We start from the raw sequence: 18,951 nt of genomic DNA on the forward strand, positions 1-18,951 counted from the left end.
AGTACTGTGGTGAGAAACTCCTCTCCAGAAAAAGCCTGTCCAGTATCTACAAGGCATAAGTCCGGAGTATGATGGAATACTCCCCACTTGCCTGGATGAGTGCAGCTCCAATAAATTCTCCAGAAGCTTGACACTGCCCAGGACAAAGCAGGCAGCTTGATTGGCATTACATCCACAATCACCTACTCCCTCCATCACTGGCACTCAGTAGCAGCATATATGCCATCTACAAGATGCACTGCTGAAACTCTCCAAAGGTCCTTTGAGAACATCTTCCAAACCCATGGCCACTTGCATCGAGAAGGGCAAGGGCAGCAGGTACATGGGAACACCATCCTCTGCAAGTTCCCCTCCAAGCCATTCACTATCCTAACTTGGAAATATATCGCCATTCCTTTAGTGTTGCTGGGTCAAACTTCTGGAATTTCCTCCCTAATGGCATTGTAGGTCAACCCAGCAGGTGGACTGAAGCGGTTCAAGAGGGCAGCTCACCACCACCTTGTCAAGAGCAAATAGGGTCATGCAGTAAATCCTGGCCCAGACAGCGAGGCCCACAACCCATGAGTAAATAAAGAAAGGTAAATTATCACTAAATGAAACAATACTAGGAAAACTAATAGGACTGAAGGTTGACAAGCTGAAACATTTGGAGTCTTATGAATAAATCATCAACCTTGAAGTATTGTAACCAAAATACTAAACTATCTCCAGTTATCTGCGCTAAAATATAAATAAGCAGCACTTTATGCTGCTTTCTTTTAGATTTATTTCAAAGTTACTACGTTAGCTAAATGGCATTTCTGTTTTTCTTCAGGCCAATGTTTCCTTGAAGCGCCTGGGAACATTTCTGTCTCATGAGGAACTGGATTTAGACACAGTGGACAGACATTCAGTCCATACTTGTGAGTAGTGGACCTTCTCCTGAACGGCAATTAATACTACTGAAAGGGTACATTTTGAGGAGGTTTGGGATATTTGGCCCACAGTTTCACTGCAAGAGTGAATCTATTTATGGCAAAAGTGAGGGCAGGTGCAGAAGAGTCAATCGAAAAGCGTGGCACTGGAAAAGCACATCAGGTCAGGCAGCGGCAGCATCTGAGGAGCAGGACAGTCTGTTTTGGGCAGAAGCCCTTCATCACATTCCTGATGAAGGACTTATGCCTGAAACATTGTCCGTCCTGCTTTCCGGATGCTGCCTGACCTGCTGTGCTTTTCCAGTGCCACGCTTTTCTACTCTAGTTGAAATTTAATCAAAGTATGGTATTAAGTCAGCCATTACCTTCCATCAAAAGACCTCTAACATTCATAGCACATTTACTTAACCAATTTGCATTCTTGTAAGGCAGGAAGTTTGTTTGTTTGTCTTCCCCTTTTACATTGATATTTCCTGTCAATTGTCCCGATGATTGTGAGGTGGAAAGCTAATATAAAATATCTTTTTTCATCAATACTCAAGTTCTGCACCAACCAAAAGCTAGAAATGGATCTCTGCTTTACATCCTGCTCTGTATTTTTGTTTTTGACTCATTCCTAGTTTTGTGTAATGCCATTTAAATGCACTTAAAACTGTTCTCCCTTTAGCAGTTTCAATGGTATGTTTTCTCAGTTTAGAATTAATTTTATAATCTTAACAATTGAATAGATTCCCAGTTAGACAAAACTGGTGTAAAAAGTGGTGGTGCAAAATATTAATATCTGCTTCCTCCTGCAACTTTCCAATCTGTCTTTTCTGTTGGCAGATGCATTGAGTAAGCTGTGATGTTTTGCATGTTTTCAATTTTTGCTGCTTTTAAAAGGAGGCAAACAAAATATGCAGTGCCCTCCCTGGGTCATTCTCAGAAGCTTTGGGTGTTGGAAGTCACGCCAATTTTGGCGAAGGTTTTAGGAGCAGATAGCTTAGTCCCCAAACTCCTTTCTTTTGACTGTTACTGTACACAATAGTGCAATGATGGGAAAGATAGATATACTAGTTCAATTACAAAAAATAAACTTGCTTTTGTATCGTGCATTTCAGATCCTCCAGTATTCCATTGTTCTTGGTCAATTAACTGCTTGTGAAATGCTGTGTGCACATATGCTTGTTTCAATTTATTGGGTGTTATCTTCCTCAGAATTATTTTGTTCTAATGATGAAAAATTTGAGAATTATTTCTAAGTAGATTCTGGAGTAGCAGACAGCCTTTCTCCCAAGTTCATGGATGATAGAAGAACCTTAATATCTTTTGTAATGTCCTGACTATGTTGGTTAGCACAGGAACTATCAAGAACTACACCTGGGGTTCATATGCACTATGCAGATTAATTAAGCGGCTGGGACTAGAAATTGTCAATTTCCTTCCATGCAAGTTAAATTATATTTCTGTCTATGCAGCATGGAACAGTATCATTATGCATGATGGAACTTTCAGGTGGTCCAATGAAGATCCCCCATGCCTGAACAAGTAAGGAGCGAACCAAATAGATTTCTACCTTGCAGTATTATATGTATCTCTTGAGTTTTAAGCAGATGTTGTAATTTATTCCAAAGAATGCTAATACTGGCAATTTAAAAAACAACATTATATTTACTAAAGATGTCTGGTTTGTACTACTGAGTAATGCAATATTTCAAGTTATGTTAGCGGTGGCTTGGGAGAGAATTGTATATAACAAGGATTTTTGGGAGGTGACAGATGGTGTGTTAGTTTGTAATGTTGGAGGGGTTGTGGGGAATAGTTTTGAGGAGGCAGTCTTCAAAACTTACGTATAGTACCTGTATTGCTGTCCCATATCTCGGTTATATTGTCCAGTATACACTTCTTCCTTTTTTAAATTACAGCTACTATGGCAACCATGTCTTTCTGTTGGTGTCTGCGATGCAATCTGTTAATCTGAAGAAGACATGCTATTCTGCCATTTTGCCATATAGACATTTAGTCATAGTCAAGGAGACATACAACACGGAAACAGACCCTTTGGTCCAACTCGTCGATGCTGACCTGATATCCTAACCTAATCTAGTCCCATTTGCCAGCACTTGGCCCATATCCCTCCAAACCCTTCCTATTCGTATACCCATCCAGAAGGTTCCGCACCCCCCCCCCCCCCCCCCCCCCCACCCACCGCCAAGCCTCCTTGTTTGTTTATGATCACACCATTTTTGTCTGCCTCACTTTGTTTTCTTAGACAATGTTATGTGTTAGATGGACAGAGACTGTGTCCACAGAACCAGCATCACTGCTCGCTTTGTTAGAGCATGATTCGGAGATGCCGGTGTTGGACTGGGGTGTACAAAGTTAAAAATCACACAACACCAGGTTTATCACCTGATGAAGGCGCGTCGCTCCGAAAGCTAGTGTGCTTCCAATTAAACCTATTGGACTATAACCTGGTGTTGTGATTTTTAACTTTGTTAGAGCAGTTTGTGTGCCCTAAGGGGACCAGAGTGAACCTGTCCTGGGTTGTAGTATCTTCTGGGAGATCAGTACAGATGTTTTGGAGAATGCTTGCCATTGTAATCTAGCTTATTAGAATATTGTATGACTGTCTCAAATTCGAAACAAGGAGTAATATACACTCTTACTAGATAAAAATTGAAGTAAAATCTTGCGTTACTTGCAACTTGCCAGCCCGATGCTAGATATTGTGCAGGCCTAACTTCATTTGCACTTAGACTGCTTCAGGCTGTTACACTTTCCATGACTGATGACTGCATTCAACAGTGTGATATTGTCTGTTGACAGAGCAGAGCATAAATTATAGTCTCGTGTTGAGTAACTGATTAAAAACTTTGACCGTATTAACCATGATTGAATACTGAGCATGTAAAATAAATGATGTAGAATCTAGTAAGTATGATTTAACTATTATAATGTAGCTCTTCGGATTGTTTAAATTGTAACTTTTAACCAATTACATGAGTATGCTATGCCAGATCAGGTGTATGATCAATTAATATTGCTCTCCTTCATTTATACAGAGAGCAAAATAATTCACAGGAAATTGTAGCTAAAGAAATACTAGTAGTTGGATAACATTTGATCAATTAATTTACTTTTCTTTATAATGCTACTTTTATAAAGAGCTAACTTTATTTTAATACCATTTCATATTAATTTCTTACCTTGTACAAACATTTATTGCTCTATTTTAATGTTTTTCTCACAGCATTGATATTGAAATTCCTGAAGGCTCTCTTGTGGCTATTGTGGGACATGTTGGATGTGGAAAATCTTCCCTTCTCTCTGCGTTGCTTGGGGAAATGCAGAAAAAAGAAGGCTATGTTGCTGTTAAGGTAAAGCGTCTTGCTGTTGTGTCTCAAAATTCCAGGTTACCAGGGAACTTGCATGTTAGACTTAAGCAGAAGTGTAGGTGTAATCTGAAGGCTTGATGAGGCTTGATAAATACAAATTTCAAGGCTTGGTGCCAACGATGATTGGATTACTGCTGTTTCTCACACCTAATCCTGTCACTGTCATTTAGTGGGTATAACATGTATCCATATTGTGGTCAGGAGGCTTCTGTAAATGCAGTGATTCCTTCTGTGATGGGTTCTGCTGCTCATGGTAGCTGTTCTGCATCTCACCCAGTTCAAATGCCCTGTTGTCAATTTTCTAATTATTTACCCATGACTGTTTTCATCAGGTGGGAGAACAATAGATGCATTTTGACAACATGTTTGATAATACTTTGGTACTAATTTGTCCATTATGGTAATCAATACTTGAGCATTAGATCTAAGTAGTACTCCAGGGCATTATCAATGGTTAGTCAGCTAGCCTGGCTCACTGTTGGAACTAGGTGTATAGTTACCACTGTGGGCTGGCATTACTGTTACTTGGTATCTGAAAATCCTTTGGAGCAAAATGTTAATGGGTGGACAGGTTTATTAGTGTTCCATTCTAGTAGCTATGTTGGTGTAATGGTATTAGCCACTGTACCGACATGGGAGTCTGTAAGCTTCAGCTTTGTAATCTTGCATCTATGTTGACTGAAGTTTGGTAAAAAGAGCTATTTGTTGTACGGTGAAAATTGATGATTTTCTCCAGCATGTAATTGGACATTGTTCAACGTACTGGTTTATGTCTGTGCATGTCAGATATTTTGGAAAAATAATTTATTTCAGATGAAAGTTCACTGGCTAAGCCAGCATTTTGTGACTTGGTTTTGACAGAGTATAAATACAGGGGTTTACTCAATGATACTTTTCTACACTGAGTTGCTGCTTGAGTGCCCAGTGTGCGAAGCTGTGAGTTGTGAACCTTAAATGGATTGAACAGAGATACATTTCGATACTTCTCCTATCACCTTTATTATGTTAATGTGTCACAGCTGCAGCATGTGTGAGCTCCTGGATGTGATGGCAATACATAGCAACCACATCTGCAGTAATTGCCTGTGGTTTAAGGATCGTCAGCTCAGGTTTTTGAACTGAAGTTCAAGTTATTGACGTTGTGATGTGACAGAGAGGGATGTTTTGTTCCAGAAGACAGTCACATTGCAATGACTTTATTTGATAGACTCTTTTTTTAAAATCAAGATATCTGAACAGAGTTGATGGAGAGGAACTGTTTCCACTTGTAAAAGGGTCGAGAACCAGAGGGTGCAGTGCTTTGCAAAAGAGGTACGTGCAGGATGAGAGGTTTTTTTCCACACAGTAGTTAAGGTATGGAATATGATGTTTTGGAAGCATGGTGGAAACTGCTTCAATTGAAGCATTGAAATGGACATTGGAAGATTATTTAAATAGCAATAGCATGCGGTGATGTGGGGTGGGGGTTGTGACTTTCAATGTTCAGCCAGTGCAGGCATGATGAGTTGAATGGTCTTGTTCCACACTGTGCTACCAGCTGTTAGGGACAGCACAGTCAGGAAGGTAAAGAGGTCTACAGTGCGTGGGAGTGGAGGAGCTTCAAATCTTGAAATCGTCCAATAGGTTTGAAATTCTTGCAGCTAGTATGGACAGGAGTGAGGATTATAGTGTGGCTGAGCTGAATGACTGTGGCCCCAAGGTAGTAAGGAACAGAATCTAGAAACATAGACTCAGAATAATGGCAGATCTTCTAAAATTGAGATGACAGAATTGATTTCCCTTGAGAGTGTTACATCTTTTGAATTCTCTATTCTAAAGGGCTGTGATGTTTCAGTCGTTGAGTATTTTCCAGACTGCGATTGCTAAATTTCTCCAGATTAAACATATGAAGAGAACTGATGATATTACAGGAAAGTGGTGTGAAGCCAAAGGTCAGCCATGATCTCATTTAAATGAGACACCACGTTCAAAGGGCTGAATATTCACTTGAAGTAATAACTCTTAAGAGACCAGTATCCATCACCAAGTCACTCTTTAGTTACACACGGTCCTTGACTATAATACGGCCTCTATAAGAGTCGGGAACCAAAGTGTTAGTATCCCTTTTTATGTCAGCCTTTGATTGGGGCTGCTAATCTACTCCAATCAGGACATTTGTACCCATATAAAGTCCAGTTGGGTGATCTGTTTGTAATCACTATGCTATTCTTTCTCTTATTCCCTCGCATTATTTTTTGTTGCTCAACCATTGTAACTGTGGAGAAGGTGGTTATGAGTTGCTGTCTTGAATCATACAGTCTGTCTGGTGTAGATACTTCTACAGTGCTGTTAGGAAGTGATGCTCCTTACTCAAAACAAAAATCAAATTCCCAATCATTGCAGTTTCTTGGATGGTGTCATCTTTGTCAATAGTTCTTACAGTAACAATGGAGAAAAGTGCATCATTTTTATATAGCAGATTTGTGCACTGTAATCTCCAGTGTAGTCTGACCAAGGATTTATACAAGTTTAACATATCTATCAATTTTTAAATTCTACTCTCCTGGAAATACTGTCTTATTAGTACTTTGCTTTGCAGAACTGACTTGCTATTGATGATTTGTTCATTTGTATCCTGAGGCTCATTTGCCTTTTGTATCCCAAGCCAATGACTATTTTGTAAGGGTGTGGGTAATGCTGCTTCTTTTTCCTACCAAACCTCCAGTTTATTAATGCTGAAGTTTATTTGGTACTAAACTGCCCAGTCTGCAAGTTTTCCAATGCATTATTGTCTCTTGATGCATACTCCTGAGATTTGACTAATTTTAAAGTAAAATAAAGGTATGTAGTTAATGGTTTATAATGTCTATAGGATGATAGATTGATCGGTATTGATGGATCATATATTGTCTTTTGGAGTTAGCTGTTACTGGTTTGTCATCTGCAAATGGTGTGTATCAATCCAGTTCGTTAACTTAACTCTTGAATAATTGTGATTTCGGCACTGACATTTTTTTTTCAAACACTGCTTGCTTTCTCCACATTTTGGAAATAATCCTTTACTCTTGCTCACCTGTATTGAGTTCAGCCAGTTTTCTACTCATTCAGCCATTTGATTTCTAATTCCACATGAACCAACCTTTATCAAAAGCCCAGAAGTTTGAATGTCCCTGTGGACAAACAAAACTATTGGGTGAAAGAATCCACCATCTGTCCTGTGTCATGCCATGTGGAATAATTTTCTTTTATTTTGTTTTGCTTGCTAACAGGTTTTGTTTTAAAGGTGTAACTTATAGATAAATAGGAACATCTATAAATAAAAACATTTCCTTGTTTGAAACATTTATTGTGCAGTACTAGCTGTAATGCTTGTTTATTCAAGTATATTTATTACATTGAGGACTAAACTGACAAAGTTACTCTTTTGTTACTTCTGTTCATTTGCAGGGCTCAGTTGCATATGTCCCACAGCAAGCATGGATCCAAAATGCATCTTTAAGAGCGAATATTATCTTTGGTCAGGAATTAATGGGAGATTGGTACAGAAAAGTGGTTGAAGGCTGTGCACTTCTACCTGATCTGGAGACCCTGCCTGCAGGCGATGAGACAGAAATAGGCGAGAAGGTGCAGTATGCATTTTCAATAAATAACTGAACTCTGTACTCCTGAGATCTGGTTATTATACAGTCAATCTGTAGTTAATGGTTTAAAACGACTGTAGGCCAGTGATTTTCCTTGTGTAGGTTGATGGATTGATCAGTATTGGTGAATCTTGTATTGCACCCCATAGAATTATAATGAAAGAGAATAGTTAAAAGTGTTATATAATAAGCACAGTGCATGGCAATTACTTCAGTACATGTATAGGAACATTAGGGATAGCGATGGGCCTTCCAGCCTCTTAACTGTGCTGGTAGCAAATCTGTACATAGCTCCATTTAATAGCTCAGAGGAATTTGTGCCTACTATTTGCCACAAGGTGAATTTGAATTTTTTTGTTGGAGTACTTGGGGTCTGTGGCAAGAACTAGCAGGGATTGGATATGAATAAATCAGTTATTGAGTATTAGCAGGTTGTTGTCTGGTTAGCAAATATAAAATATCCTGAACATTATCATGACTGGAAGGTTAAAAAGAGGAATGAAAATTAAGATGAATGAAATATGAGAATTCCATTCTTCATGTTGAGTATTCCTTGTGTTTCTTGCTTTCTTTTGTACGTGGAATCTGGGTTCAGCCAGCATTTATTACCCATCCCTAATTGCCCTGGAGAAGATGGTGATGAGCTACCTTCTTGAACCACTGCAAATCTTTGGGTGTAGGAGTGTTTAAAGTGCTGTTAGAGAGGGAATTTTTGGATTTTAGCCTAGTAGTTGTAAAACTGGTGGTGTTGTGTTATCATATGCCTGCTGCCTTACTCCTGGGTAGTGGAGTTTGTGGGTTTGGCACATGCTTTTGAAGGAGTCTGTGTTTGTGAGCAACTTGCTGAGATGATAATGGAGGGATTTGGCCACCAAAAGCAGCACTTTTAGTTCTCATTATTTACTGAGTCCTAAATCTATTTGAATTTCCAAAAAAGTATTTGATTGGTCATTTACAGCTCTGTTGCACAATGATTGACATTGGTAACTTTGGAGAAAGAAAAATTCTGTTTTCACTTGTCCCTTTCCGCTGCAGAATGCAGAATTCTTCAGTCTGTAATGAACGAAATGCAAGGTGTAGAGGCTTCCAGGAATTACAGTCCAGATACATGCAAAACAACCATCGGTTTATTACCCTGAAGGACACCAGATGTTAGTGTGGTGATCTATTGCAAAATGAATAATACACTTGCATCCAAAACCAAAGGTTTTCTTAAGCAGGATAAGATATTTAAATGTCTAAATTGGAATTACACAGAAACATAAGAATAGAAATAGCGCCTGCTCTATTCAAAAGATCACGGCTGTTCATTGAGCTCAATACCCTAATGCAGCTCCTCTTCCATATCCCTGATCCATTTAGCTGCAAAATATGTCTACTACCTTCTTGAAAACGTTTTGGCCTCAGCCACTTTTCTGTGGTTGTGAATTCAACAGGCTCATCTCTCTCCCTCTCTCTCTCTCTCTCTCTCTCTCTCTCTCTCTCTCTCTCTCTCTCTCTCTCTCTCTCTCCATCTCTCTCTCTCTCTCTCTCCATCTCTCTCTCTCTCTCTCTCCATCTCTCTCTCTCTCTCTCTCTCTCCCTCTCTCTCTCTCTCTCTCTCCATCTCTCTCTCTGTCTCTCTCCATCTCTGTCTCTCTCCATCTCTGTCTCTCTCCATCTCTCTCTCTCCATCTCTCTCTCTCCATCTCTCTCTCTCCATCTCTCTCTCTCCATCTCTCTCTCTCTCCATCTCTCTCTCTCTCCATCTCTCTCTCTCTCCATCTCTCTCTCTCTCCATCTCTCTCTCTCTCCATCTCTCTCTCTCTCCATCTCTCTCTCTCTCCATCTCTCTCTCTCTCCATCTCTCTCTCTCTCCATCTCTCTCTCTCTCTCCATCTCTCTCTCTCCATCTCTCTCTCGATCTCGATCACATTTCTCCTAATCTCAATTCTAAAATGCTTACCCCCTTATCCTTAAACACATAATCCTGGTTCTGGACTTGCCCACCAAATGAAGCAACCTTTTTGTATCTAACCTGTCTAGAATTTTACAGGTTTTCAAGAGATGCCCCTCATACTCCTAAACTCCAGTAAATACAATCCTAGCACACTCAATCTCTCCTTATTCATCAGTCCTGTTATCCAGAAATCAATCGGTAAATCTTCACTGCGCTCCCTCTATAGTAAGAACATCCTTCTTCAGATAAGGAGACCAAAACTGCACACCATATTCTCCATGTGGCCTTCACAATGCCCTGTATAATTGCAGAAAGACATTCTTGCTCCTGTGCTTGAATCCTAATGTACAGTTTCTCTTAACTGCCAGCTGCACCTTTCAGCGACAATCAATTCATTAGTTAATTTGGTTTCCTCGACAGGGGGTGAATTTATCAGGTGGGCAGAAGCAAAGGGTGAGTCTTGCTCGAGCAGTTTACAGCAAAAATTCTGTTTATTTTCTGGATGACCCACTCTCTGCAGTTGATGCACATGTTGGTCGACATATTTTTGATAAAGTCATTGGACCCAAAGGTTTACTCCATGGCAAGGTGAGCAACCTTAGAAACTTGGTATTTCCATTACATGCTTTCTCCTCCACCTATTTCATAAATGCATTTGGTTAAAAATATCTTTATTTACAGACCCGTGTTTTGGTGACACATAGTGTTAGCTTCCTGCCTCGAATGGATAGGATTCTTGTGATGGTTGATGGGAAAATTTCAGAGTCAGGAACATACAAGGAGCTCTTAATGCAAAATGGAGCATTTGCAGAGTTCCTACGTACATATGCTCCTACAGAAAATGAAGGTTAGTTGTGCTGTGCAAAAGCACTTTTTTTCAATATTGACTCCTACCAGTGCTGTTTAATGTAACTTTAAACTCTTTGATTTCATCTGGACAGCTGTTTGCTAGGTGTCAGATGATTGGTGACGTTACATTCCTGCATTGTTGTTCGTCTGACTTCAACATCTGTACTTAAATCAAAGGTTTAGTACAGTGTCAAATGTTTTTGTGACATTCTGTTGCCAGGGAGCAACTTAGGATCTTTTACTGTGTCGAAGGTGCTGTGAATGCAAGTTGCAACTAATACTGCAGAAGTACCTGCTATGAAAGCCAGAGATTATTTGTTTAGGTGTTGTAAATATATCCTGCTGAAATTTTACAGTCAGTTAGATGAGTGAATTTCATGTTTGGAAACTGAATTTTTTTTTGTTCCCTGGATGTGTGTGTCATTTGGCAAGGCCAGCTACCCCTAATTGGTCTTGATGGTGATGGTGATGGTGATGGTGATTTGCTGTCATCTTGGTTTCTAAAAGTTCTTACATGGAATGCGGATGTCACTGGTTGTGCCAACTGCCTGAGGGCAGTTGGAAGTCAACCACATTGCTATGAGTCTGAAATTGTATGTAGGACGGATCAGATAAGGCAGATTCCCTTTCTGACAGGGCATTGCTGCAATTGACAGTGGATAATGTTTTTTCCTAGTGTTTATTTTGTTTAATTGAATTCAAATTTCACTATTTGATGAGATTCAAATTGATGTCCCCAAGACACAAGGCTGGGATTCTGCATTCTTAGTCCAGTGATTGGTTCCATACTTCTCATGATGTCACCGCTGCAGTGTTTCTTTCGTCCATCTGGTATAGGTACACCCACATGTTCTGTTAAGGAATGAGGTCCATGTTTTTAACCCTGTGACAGTGAATGAATGAATGGTGGTTAGTTTCAAATTGGGATGTTGGGAAGCATAGAGTTTGAAGCAGTGATGTACTGTGTATCTGCTGCCCTTGTCCTTTATGCAGGTAGATGTTGTGGATATGGAAGTTGTTGAAGGAGCCATGGGGAGTTGCTGCAGTGTATTTTGTAAATAGTACACTCGACTGTTCGTGGGGCTGAGGAAGTGAATGCTGGTATGGAGGGAGTGAATATTGAAGGATGTGGATGGGGATACCCATTTAGCAAGCTGCTTTTGTCCTGGATGGCATTGTGCTTGTTGATTGTTGTTGGAGGCGCACTTATGGCAAGTGGAAAGTAGTCAATCGCACTACTGACTTGGACCTTTGTAGATGGACAGGCCTTGGGGAGTTGATTGATTGGTGATATTTGGAATCTGCCATATTTCAGTGAGAATTTGGGTCAGAGAGGTTCAGTCAGTTTCATTTTTGAAATTTTTTTATTTTAATTTATTGTGTTCTTTTTGTATTGTTAAAATTTTTTAAAGTCACTTTTTTTTTCTTTTTAAATGATTTAGTTCTTTGGAGACACCTTTTATGTTGGAACTGGACCAATGATTTTAGATGCAAGTGGCTGACTTTATGGAATATAAATTTTTGTCTCAAAGTAATTTAGCATGGCGTAGATACGTAAAGCTCTTATGATTTAATGTCAATTTGTAAACACTTGATACTTGTCTTAATTTAAACTGCTGGAGTTTAGATTATCTTTCTCTGAATGATCAATGACTTGCTTTCCTGTCATCATGCAGTTACTGACAAAAGTGTGGAAGAGGAGGAAGGTTTGTATTGCCTTTTTAATATCCGGCTGCATAGCAGGAAAGAAACCTGTAGATGCATGAGTTTTGAAGTAAGAATATCCAACACACCAACTTTCATGTAGGCAATTGCGTGTGAAAATAATTTGACCTTCAAGACATGGCATAGTGATATTTCATTATTAAATAATTTATAAACCAATTTTACTAAAATTGTACTTCTACAATGATCTCGAATGACATAGAGGAAAACATGAAGGTGCTGGAAATTCAAAGTGAAGCAAACAGCTAGAATTTTCCAGTGCGTGAAAGATGTTTTGAGTTTGGGAAGGGTCAGGATTCATAGTTTCCAACTGGTGCAAAAGAGAAAACAAAATATAGTGAGTTGTGTACAGTGGCGAAAGTTAATCATTCTGCCCATATCTGAAAATGTGACCTAGCCTGTCTAGTTGGGCATTAATGTATCTGCATTGGCGATTGATCCTTAGCTTGTATTTGCCATAGTAACAGAAATTGTACGATGATCCGATTGAAAGAGATTTGGAGAAATGATGTCCTTTTGCGGGAGAGTTGAAACAAGGGACCAAGAACTAAGCTATTCAAATGCTGTATGGACCATGGGAGGAGTAATCTCCCTTCCCATTCCTGCTCCGTGTCTGCACTTCTCTCTTCCCAGTCCCTCCCCCACTTACACTGAAAATGCAAGCACCATTTAATTCCAGCAGTGAAGTAATAAGTAATTTATTTCTTCAATATGGTTAGATTATGGAATTTACTGGCTCCAGGAAAAGCTTGGATAGTTTTGAAAGGAATCTAGGTGAGTAAATGAGAAAGAGAAATAGAACAGTGTGGAGGGGTGAGATGTAATGGGAAGAAACGTGTGTAGAATATATGCACCAGCATGGATTAATTCGGATGAATGGTTTGCTTTGTGCTACATATCCATTTGAATTTACTGAAATCGGGAAGTATATTTTTTTTTCTTGCAATGGATAGTAGCAATGTCAAACTCAGCCAAATGGTATGTATACTAGGAACAATAGGAGCTTTAAGAACGGAGATGGTAGATAGTTATTATGTCCGTAATACATTTACAAACTTAAAAGAAGTGAAGATGATCAGCCCTAATTAAGTAAATGACTAAGCAGGCCTGAGGGACTGAATGGTCAATCCCTATTGTTTCAGTCCTATTTCTAGCATTTTCTGTATTCATTTCTAACAATTAAAAAAAATTATGTTGTTGTGTTGGATATTCAAACAGCCTGATTTTTTTTAAATCTTAACACAAAAATTACTTATTGAAGATCTCTAATCACTTGAATGGAGCACAGTGTAATGAATTGGAAAGGGATGTACCATTTTCTTAGCATATCCGGCAAAGGCACTTCTTCCATTAGCCATGATTGAAAACTGTTTAGGATGTCCGTTCAACCTCGTAGCAGAATATGACAGTAAAACCTCTGTCACTAAGCCAGGACTGTAAATATGAAGTATATGATTTACTTTAACTCACGCAGTGCTTGAGATCTGATATATTTAAAGCAAGCTATTCTAAGACTCAGTCTGATGATGTGAAGTATGACTGCAGTATAACACTGTTGCATTCATATGGTATTACAGGAAACTTGAAAGAATTCAGAAAAGGTTTACAAGGATGTTGCCAGGGTTGGAGGGCTTGAGCTAGAGGGACAGGCTGAATAGGCTGGGGCTGTTTTCCTTGGTACGTCAGAGGCTGAAGGGTGACCTTATGGTGGTTCACAAAATCATGAGGGGCATGTATAGGGTAAATAGACAAGGTCTCTTCTCTGGGGTGGGGGAGTCCAGAACTAGAGGGCACAGGTTTAGGGTGAGAGAGGGAAAATGCAAAAGGACTGCAGAGGTATGTTTTTCATGCAGAGGGTGGTGTGTGTATGGAATGATCTGCCAGAGCAAGTTGTGGAGGCTGGTACAATTACACCATTTAAAAGATATCTGGATGGGTACATGAAGAGGAAGGGTTTGGAGGGATATGGGCAAAGTGCTGCAAATGGAATTAGATCACATTAGGATATCTGGTTGGCATGGACCAGTTGGACCGAAGGGTCTGTTTCTGTGCTGTACATCACTAACTCGAGACTTGCTGAAAAGGGCGTCAACTGTTGAAGCTTTTCATCTTGCGCTCATCAGGGCAAATACAAGAATGCCAAATTTCAAATGATCAATGCAATCTGTAATGCTACAGGAGAAAAGGACGCTATGATTGATAAGTTGACTCTGTATTTCAGTCATAGCCATGTTCCTTGATGCTTTCTCATGGCAATGCCTCAACCAATAGATTTGTCAATCATTCAGCCTTTACTTTTCTTTTCCCTGATATAAACTGTTGTGATCGTTTGAAATTTGGAATTCTTGCATTTGTCCTGATGAATGCAAGACAAAAGCTTTTTCTGAACTTGAGGAAACTGTTTCTACTCAGGTACAAAATAATACTTCTGTTCAATGTCTTTTAAAGTGACATAGTACCACTATGACTTCTAAGCTGTTCGTATTCCTATTCAACTTTAATTTACTTTGGCTGCATAATGTTTAATTTAGTGGCAGCCCTCTTCATAACCTGCTTGGAATTTTTTTCCTGAATTGGATTCATTTGTTTTGTCCTGACATTATAATACAGCACTTTTTGAGCAGTCTTCCATTTTGGAATGGCCAGTTATTCTTATCCCCCTTTTTCCCCCCCCCCTCCCCACTGCAATGTTCAAGGGAAATGCATAATAAATATGAATTTTTAACATTGTGCACAAAGTTTTGCAGTATTTTTAATTGCATCCTTGTTCAGTTGTAGTTGCGTGGAAATATTGTGGTGTACTCCTCTTTGTAGAAAATTGTTAAAATTTGCTGAGTTAAATGTGTGTCACCTAAATTGATGTAAATTGGTTTAAATGTTGTTTGAGAACATAACAGAAAGTTGGAAAGTTCGCCTGTTTGAACAAAGTGTGTCAAATTGACTTGCTGTTTTTGCAAATTGCAATAAATACTGGTGAGACTTTCGAGCTAAGGAGATTCTTCTTGTTTCTAAAACCAAGGAACTGAAGTCCAGGTTATCAATCTAATCGCATTCTCCACCTTGAGTGACTGCATGCAATGGCTGTCAGCTTCTTTATTCCATTACACTCTGATAGTAAAGGGTTGGTCAGCATTTCTGATTTGAAAGTGAGGTGCTTGGTACTTTATACAAGTTGCCGTTATTTGCAGTGAGACAGTTTTGCTTTGCTTTCATTTTTTTCGGTTCCTGTGTCCTTCACCGAATGATCCTCCCTGTTGACGTAACCAATGTAGGTTCACTATGTCAGTAATCAACTGGTTAATATCTGTGGTCTACTAAACTCCGACATAATATTGTGTCCACTTTATGCATTCTGGAGGTTGGTGTGGTTGGTAGGTAAATGGAGAACAAAACTTTTTATTTGTAAACTCGTATTTTAAGAAAAAGCATGCAGTTTAAATATTTGTGTGTATCTGAAGATTGCTCTATTTCAAAATACAATAGAAATTTGCTTCTGCCTGTCGCTTGCTGCTGGTAGATTCTGTCAAACAGGTGTTACTGCATTTTTGGATTTATGTAATTTGTTACCATAATTGCTCTGCACCTGTCAACCTAATGGGGTGATGCTAAATGTTTCAATTTTGAACTCTCTTTCATGCTTCGGATTTGATGATCAAGCAGAAATGGGACAAAGTCTCAGCCCTGTTAGTCCACACAAGTCACCACAAAATTTCCTCCGAAGGTATGCTGTCTCTTCACATTTTGAGCTGTCGCTGTATACTGAAATGAATCGTCTTTGAAACATTGATTCAAGTGTAATTAATATTTGTTAATGGTATGGAATATCAAATTTACTAAGCTTTTTGTTGCCTAATGCAATGAAACAGCAGGCGTGGTGTGAAATTTTTCTTGTTCTCATTTCCCCAATGATTTGCCGAATACGAGACATAGAAACTTGAATGAGGCAGAGCTAGGGGTCAGAATTTTAAAATAAGAGGTTGCCTATTTAAGATAGGGATGAGGAAACACTTTTTTTTTCTCCTTTTGGAATTCTCTTCCTCAAAGGCAGTAGATGCAGAATCTTTGTATTTTTGAGGCAGAGGTAGATTTTGGAGATATGCAGGAATGTCGGCCAGAGGTTACAATCCGATCAACCACAAGCTTGTTGAATAGCAGAGCAGGCTTGAATGGCCTGTGCTCCAACTTCCTACGTTCCTACAGTATCTTTCCTAACATCTGTATCAAACTGACAGTTCCGTGGCTGCCTGTCAGTCCTCTGTCTCTAGTATCTAGAAGAAATGTCTGTATGCATCCACCTGGATGCTAGTGTCATACCCCAATGAATTTCTAAGCAAGTCAAGAGAGGAGGATATGAGGCAGTTAAAAACAATGTGCTGGAGAAACTCAATGGGTCTGGCAACATCTGTGAAGAGAGAAATGTTTCTCTTATTTGTTTGCAGAAAAATCCAATATAAAAATTGATGCAATGTCTTTACCGGTCAGAACTTTTGTTAGCTTTTGGTCACTTTCGCATCACCCCCAGGCATTGCCAGACCTGCTTTCACTAGCATTTTACCTTCATTTCAGGTTTCTATAGTATTTTGCTTTTATTCAATGGTACATTATATAAAGGCGAAGTTAATGCCTACAGAAATGTTTAAGCACATGATCACAAAAGGTGATTGATGTTATCCCCAAAATCTTTAAAACAAAGAATAATCCAGAGAATGACACTTGAAGATCAGATTTTCACTGATAGCTCAGTTTGGATCAGGGTTAAAGGCCGAGAGTGTAAGTGATTTTAATTATGTATGACATTGGGAATTAAAGTTACATTAGCATCAGTTTCCCATGTTTCTCTTCCATTAAATTCAGTCAAGTCCTTCATTATCACTTTTAAGAATAGATGACCAAAGAAAGACCACTCTAATTTTAGTTTCTCTTTTGATGATTGCAGTTTTATCAAAATAAACTCAGTTACTCATGATGCGGAAGCCACACCTTCCCAGCAGAAAAACGCTCCAAATCTGCTAGGAGCCAGAGAAGCAGCAAAGCAAGCAGCTGGTGTGAAACTGACAGAAGCTGATAAAGCTCTGACTGGTAGGGTAAGGAAACTTATCAATGATTACATCTGATTTCTCAATATACGATGAGAGAAACACTAACAAGTAAATCCAGTTGCTGATTGGCTCGGTTCTAAGCAGAAGGTTGACATTGCTGATGCACTGTGCTGTAGATGGTAGCCTGTGTGGGTGCACAATATATTCCTTGGCTTTGTATGTGGTTACTGCCCAGGGTTGGCTGATGGGGAAAATCTACTGTTTGTGGACAGATCCTGCAGCATCTTGTTAGGTCTACAACATATGTCTGACTTCCCTTTGGATTGCGTACCCAGCTGTAGAGGCATACTATAACCACTGAAAATTCTGTATCAGTTTCAATAGTTTGCCCTGAGATTCATTCAGTTATAGGACTGCTACTGCTACTACTGTCACAACATGTTGGTTGGGCTTCTCGTGGAAAGGCCTTACTGGGATATATCCTTGGGGCTTTCCAGATAAGGACATAGTTCTGTTGCTTTCCTGCATGAGCCAATTTTGGATAATTTGGTTATGAATCCAATGTGGCAGCCTTGATAGGAATGTTTGGAGGGATATGGGCCGGGCGCTGTCAGGTGGGACTAAATTGGGTTGGGATTTCAGGTCGGCATGGACGGGTTGAACCAAAGGATCTGTGGCCATGCTGTACATCTCTGTGACTCTATTTAGTTGCTGCATAAGTGAGTGAAGATGGTAATATTATTGAACATTAACAATAGTCCAATGATTCAATTTGCATTTCAGCAGGTACTTGGGAACTCCATCATCTGTAAGTTTCCCTCCGGATGGCACACCATCCTGACTTGAAATTTTTTTGATATTCATTCCACTGTTGCTGGGTTAACATCTAGGAACTCCCCCTCTAATGGCCCTGTTGGTGTCCCTGCACTCCAAAGATGCCAGCAGTTGAAGAGGGCAGCTCAAGGCCATCTTGTCTCAAGCAGTCATGCTTTGGCAGTAAATGCTTCGCTCAGCGGCAATGCCCAAGTCTGGTGAACAAATTGGGGAGGGGTGGGAAGCCCCACAATCAGTACTCAATATGAAGAACACAATCCTCCTTGCATTCAAAAACAAAAGTGCTTCAAGATGGCAACTTGCCACTACTTTAATGGCAATTAGGGATGGACAGCAAAAATACTGGCTTATTCAGCGATGGCCACATCCCATCAACCATTTTTTTTTAAAAAAAGTTTTTTTAAAAAAAAAATTAAGTCTGGATCCATCACCTTGGTGAGGAAGATGGTCTAACCCATGAGCATCTAATCAATGCTGTCAATGATACTTGTTGATGGGTTTGCCAAATAGTACACTTTTTAACGTTAAAGAAGAAACGAGCATCAAATTTTTACAATTTACCTTCAAACTTCACAAAAATAGGCACCTGTTTTTTTTTTACATTGGCTGACTGGGATGACATAATATGTTGGATGCTGGTCTTTCTTGTTCCGA

At 39.4% G+C, this 18,951-nt stretch overlaps 1 protein-coding gene across 4 annotated transcripts in view; it reads left to right on the plus strand.

The window, feature by feature from the left end:
* abcc1 (ATP binding cassette subfamily C member 1 (ABCC1 blood group)) overlaps positions 1-18,951 on the plus strand; it is a 99,761-nt gene that overhangs the window by 55,345 nt on the left and 25,465 nt on the right. For 3 of the 4 annotated variants that reach the window (XR_011954968.1, XM_072560168.1, XM_072560167.1), the window contains exons 14-22: positions 815-902; positions 2,372-2,441; positions 4,147-4,273; positions 7,718-7,894; positions 10,271-10,438; positions 10,532-10,697; positions 12,376-12,405; positions 16,085-16,145; positions 17,361-17,508. Coding sequence is in view for 3 of the 4 variants with exons in the window: in XM_072560168.1 (XP_072416269.1) it covers positions 815-902; positions 2,372-2,441; positions 4,147-4,273; positions 7,718-7,894; positions 10,271-10,438; positions 10,532-10,697; positions 12,376-12,405; positions 16,085-16,145; positions 17,361-17,508 (1,035 nt within the window). In the remaining variant the exon portion in view is untranslated. The remainder of the gene's footprint in view (positions 1-814; positions 903-2,371; positions 2,442-4,146; positions 4,274-7,717; positions 7,895-10,270; positions 10,439-10,531; positions 10,698-12,375; positions 12,406-16,084; positions 16,146-17,360; positions 17,509-18,951) is intronic. The other variant, XM_072560171.1, reaches the window with a different exon arrangement.

The sequence above is a fragment of the Chiloscyllium punctatum genome, chromosome 40 (assembly GCF_047496795.1).
Source record: "Chiloscyllium punctatum isolate Juve2018m chromosome 40, sChiPun1.3, whole genome shotgun sequence".
Lineage (NCBI taxonomy): Eukaryota > Metazoa > Chordata > Chondrichthyes > Orectolobiformes > Hemiscylliidae > Chiloscyllium > Chiloscyllium punctatum.